At 55.3% G+C, this 3,400-nt stretch overlaps 1 protein-coding gene across 1 annotated transcript; it reads right to left on the bottom strand.

Moving 5' to 3' along the window:
• Nucleotides 1-91: 91 nt before the first annotated feature.
• CAOG_05897 (hypothetical protein) lies at nt 92-3,055 on the bottom strand (the record flags this gene model as incomplete). Its single annotated transcript, XM_004345437.1, has 1 exon — nt 92-3,055. One exon carries the CDS (start codon nt 3,053-3,055, stop codon nt 92-94), a length of 2,964 nt encoding a protein of 987 aa, XP_004345487.1.
• Between the last annotated feature and the right edge of the window lie 345 nt (nt 3,056-3,400).

The following is a 3,400-nucleotide window of genomic DNA, read 5'->3' as shown; positions in this document are numbered from 1 at the left end:
CACAACAAAAATGTCAATCATCATTCGGGGGAAAGCGTCTCAAAATCAATGCACACTCCGCACATACAGCCGTCGTCCTCTCGTAGAACAACTAGCGGTATCCCAAATACATCACAGCAACAAGTTTTCGCTCGAAAAAGTCCATTGCGGCGTCCGTCGTGATTGCTAGTAGATGCTGGATCATACCACCGTCTGTGCGAGGCGTAGGTTCCTCACGAGCCAGTCTCAAGCGATTTTGCAACTGTGCGCCAATCACGAACGGCGGGGCCACAAAAGATGGCAAGGGGCGGCGAGTGCGAGGGAAGACGAGTCGAATGTAGTCGCTCCACTCCCGTCCATCCGCCAACACACGCACCTCTCCCACGGCAGCCATTTGCGCGCGCGTTGCACGATAAATGAGAAGCGCAGGCGACGGTTGGAGGTGTGTGTCGGAGGAGTACACAATGGCGTCACGGTAGCTGGGATTGAAATACGCCGCCTGTTCTCTTGAAAAGGTGAGCCCTGATCGGCATTCGTTAAGGTCGAAGCGACCGTGCAAAATGCTTGCTGCATTAGTTTGCGTGGTGGCGTGGTACCAGAGCTCCTCACAGTCAGGACCAGTGTCTCCGCCAAGGCGGTCAAAGAGCTCAGCTAAAGGATGACCAGCCCAGTAGCGCTGGAAGTCACGCAGAGAGCCATCATAATTGTAGCCACTCACATTGAGCGTTTCCCTGCCTTCAGAAGAAGGAATCGTCAGAGGCAGCCAAGTATTTGTGGCCCCGCTACCAAGTAATGGAGCCGCCACCGGAGCGCGCGAGTTGCCATACAGCTCGATGGTGTTGAATACGCCCTCGCGAAGCAAGAGCGACGGCGAGCTCGCCAGCGAGGCGGAAAGCCACTCGGCCAGATCGGCTTGAAGGAGAGGCGTTGCAAGGCGCACTTCGCGGAAAGCCTGAGCGAGGGTCTCGACGGCAATGCCCATGGCATCCAAATCCGGAACGACAGCAGCTCTGGCAGCTTCCATGTCACTCGAAAGCACGGGGGATGAATCCGCCTCAACGCTCGTCTGGACGAAACGAGAAACGTGAAAACCGCGTGTCTCGCGCTCGTACCAATCGCCTTCACAGAGATTCCTCGCGAAGGGCGCAGCAAGTGTAGCCTTGAGACCGGAGCGGCAAAGCTCGTCCATGACGCGTAGTGCTTCTGAGGAGAGCTCGTGCAGGATGCTGCCAGCAGATCGTCGAATTTCGGTGGCATCATCATCGTCGTCGTGGGCGTCATTCTGTCCCTCGAGGCCAACGACGGACGGCGGGGGAGACGGCGGTACCCATCGCGATCGAACAAACTTGGGAAAAAGAGGTTTGCACTGCTCTTGTGACAGCTGCGCCTCACATCCGCGCATCAAAGCATCTGTCACAACAATGTCCCGATCACCTTGCAAGGGCGCGGAAGCGACGAAAACGTCCAATGATGCTGATGCGGCCATGACCCACTCTGTGAGCCAATCTCGCTCCTGTGCGGCGTCCTTCAGCGTCGCAAGAAGTACAAGAGAAAGGGACGACGCCGCAGTGGTCGCTTCTTGCTTTGGAGCCACATGCGCTCGGCGATGCAACCAGTTGCGAAGATTGGCGAGCGAGGAGCGGCCCAGCAGCCTTACGCGCGCTGTCGCGCTGAGAAGGGTGCTGACACAGACGTTTTTGACAACCACGGCTCCGTCTTTCAGAGAAAGTTGGGAAAGCAGCTGCAGCAATGTCGAAACGATCCTCGAAACAGTCTCTGAGCCTTGGGCCAAGGCATCGCCGAACAGCAAGTTGCCAACAACGTCAGAACAAGCCACCACAATGCGCGTCCACTCATGGTCGCGCGTAGACTCTGAGCGCTTCATCAGTTCAAGAACGTTCTGCACCACTTGCAGACCGTCACCCGCTTTGACGTATTGCTGAGCGGGAGGGTTGGCGTACAAAATGTTAGCCAAAGCGCGCAAGCCAGGGCGGAGGACGAAAAGGTTTCCAGATGATCCTGTCGCAGTAGCTGGCGAAGCGGAAGGTTGCTCAATCGTGGCGTGATTGAGTGCATCCAACACACTGTCCAGCGAGTTGGTCAGCTGCGAGGTACGCTCACCGATATTACGAACCCTCCAGCACAACTGTCCAGACGCCTCGGCAAACGACCCCTGGCCGTTCCACCGAGAAGCTGCGTCAAAGAGCTCATCAGAAGCGTTGACCGTCGAGGACGCATCATCGAGTGTTGATGTGCCAGCCGGAACAATGTAGGCAAGCCGCTCGAGGAGCTTGAGTGCAGCAGACACTTTGAAGCTCGCTTGCTTTTGGCGGTTGTTGCTGGAGAACTTTTGAAGCAGGGGAGGTAGTGAAAGAGTTGTTGCCGGAGGCTGCTCATCAGACCTTGTCTTGCGGAATGCCGCGCCGAGATGGCGGAGATCTGGTTTGAGCAACGGCCCAAGCAGCTGCTCGGTCACGGGTGTCATTGCTTCTTGCGCCTCAGCCGAATCGTAGCAAAGAATGGCGAGTAGCTCGAGGACGGCCGCTTGCAAATTGGGTTTCTTGGAGAGCTCGGCCAGCGAAGAAACCTTCTCCCGCAGCTGTTCGCGCAGTTCGGGTCGCAGCAGCGTCAGCTCCAGGGCAGCGACAATAGCCACCTTCAGCACATCCTCGACGGCGTCCTGCGCTTCAGAGGACGTCCACCACATGGCAGCAGTGTTTGCAGCAACGTTGGTTACATCACTCTGGGGAAGCTTGCCAAGAACATCAACGACCAGAGTGAATGCCCACCCAGTCTCTCGCGCGAGCGATTTTGAGAAACGCTGCGGTAGAACCTCCAGCAGACGCGTCAGAGACCTGTGAATCGGCGAACCATCCGTCGGTTGGAAATCGGGCGATCTGAGAAGTTCGTGGAGTGCTCGAGCGCAACGTTGCCACTCGTCATTTCCTTGCGACGCAGTTCTGATGCGGTCACACAAAAAGTCGACCAGCGCTGGCACCGAATCGAAGGCTTGCAGGGCGTCGCTTGCAATGAAGAATTGCCGCACAAGTGCATGCGCGGCAAGATAGCTGAGCATAATGTGCAAAAAAAAAAAAATAGTGACCGGCCTTCCTGTTCGATAACTGTTCTTCGGCATTGCGGTTGTTTTACATCTGATATCCTATTTCCACACCCTGATGCTATTGTGTTTTTTCGAATTGATATCATCCAATTGATGCGTTACGAGATTGGCTACGAAATTTTTGTTTTTAGTTTTTTGGTTTGTTGACACCGAGAATGTTGCTCAAAACGCCCCACCGTACTGGATGGAACAGATTTTGAAATGTGTTTGAAGCTTGATTGATCACAGTGCACGTCGGGCTAGACAAAACCAATGTTTTTGGGATTTACCTGCCGCTCTCACATGTGTTCCATGCATGCA

Source organism: Capsaspora owczarzaki (genome assembly GCF_000151315.2).
Source record: "Capsaspora owczarzaki ATCC 30864 unplaced genomic scaffold supercont2.10, whole genome shotgun sequence".
Taxonomy (NCBI): Eukaryota; class Filasterea; order Ministeriida; family Capsasporidae; genus Capsaspora; species Capsaspora owczarzaki.
Note: the sequence above shows the minus strand (reverse complement) of the source record. Positions and strands in the feature narration are given on the sequence as shown.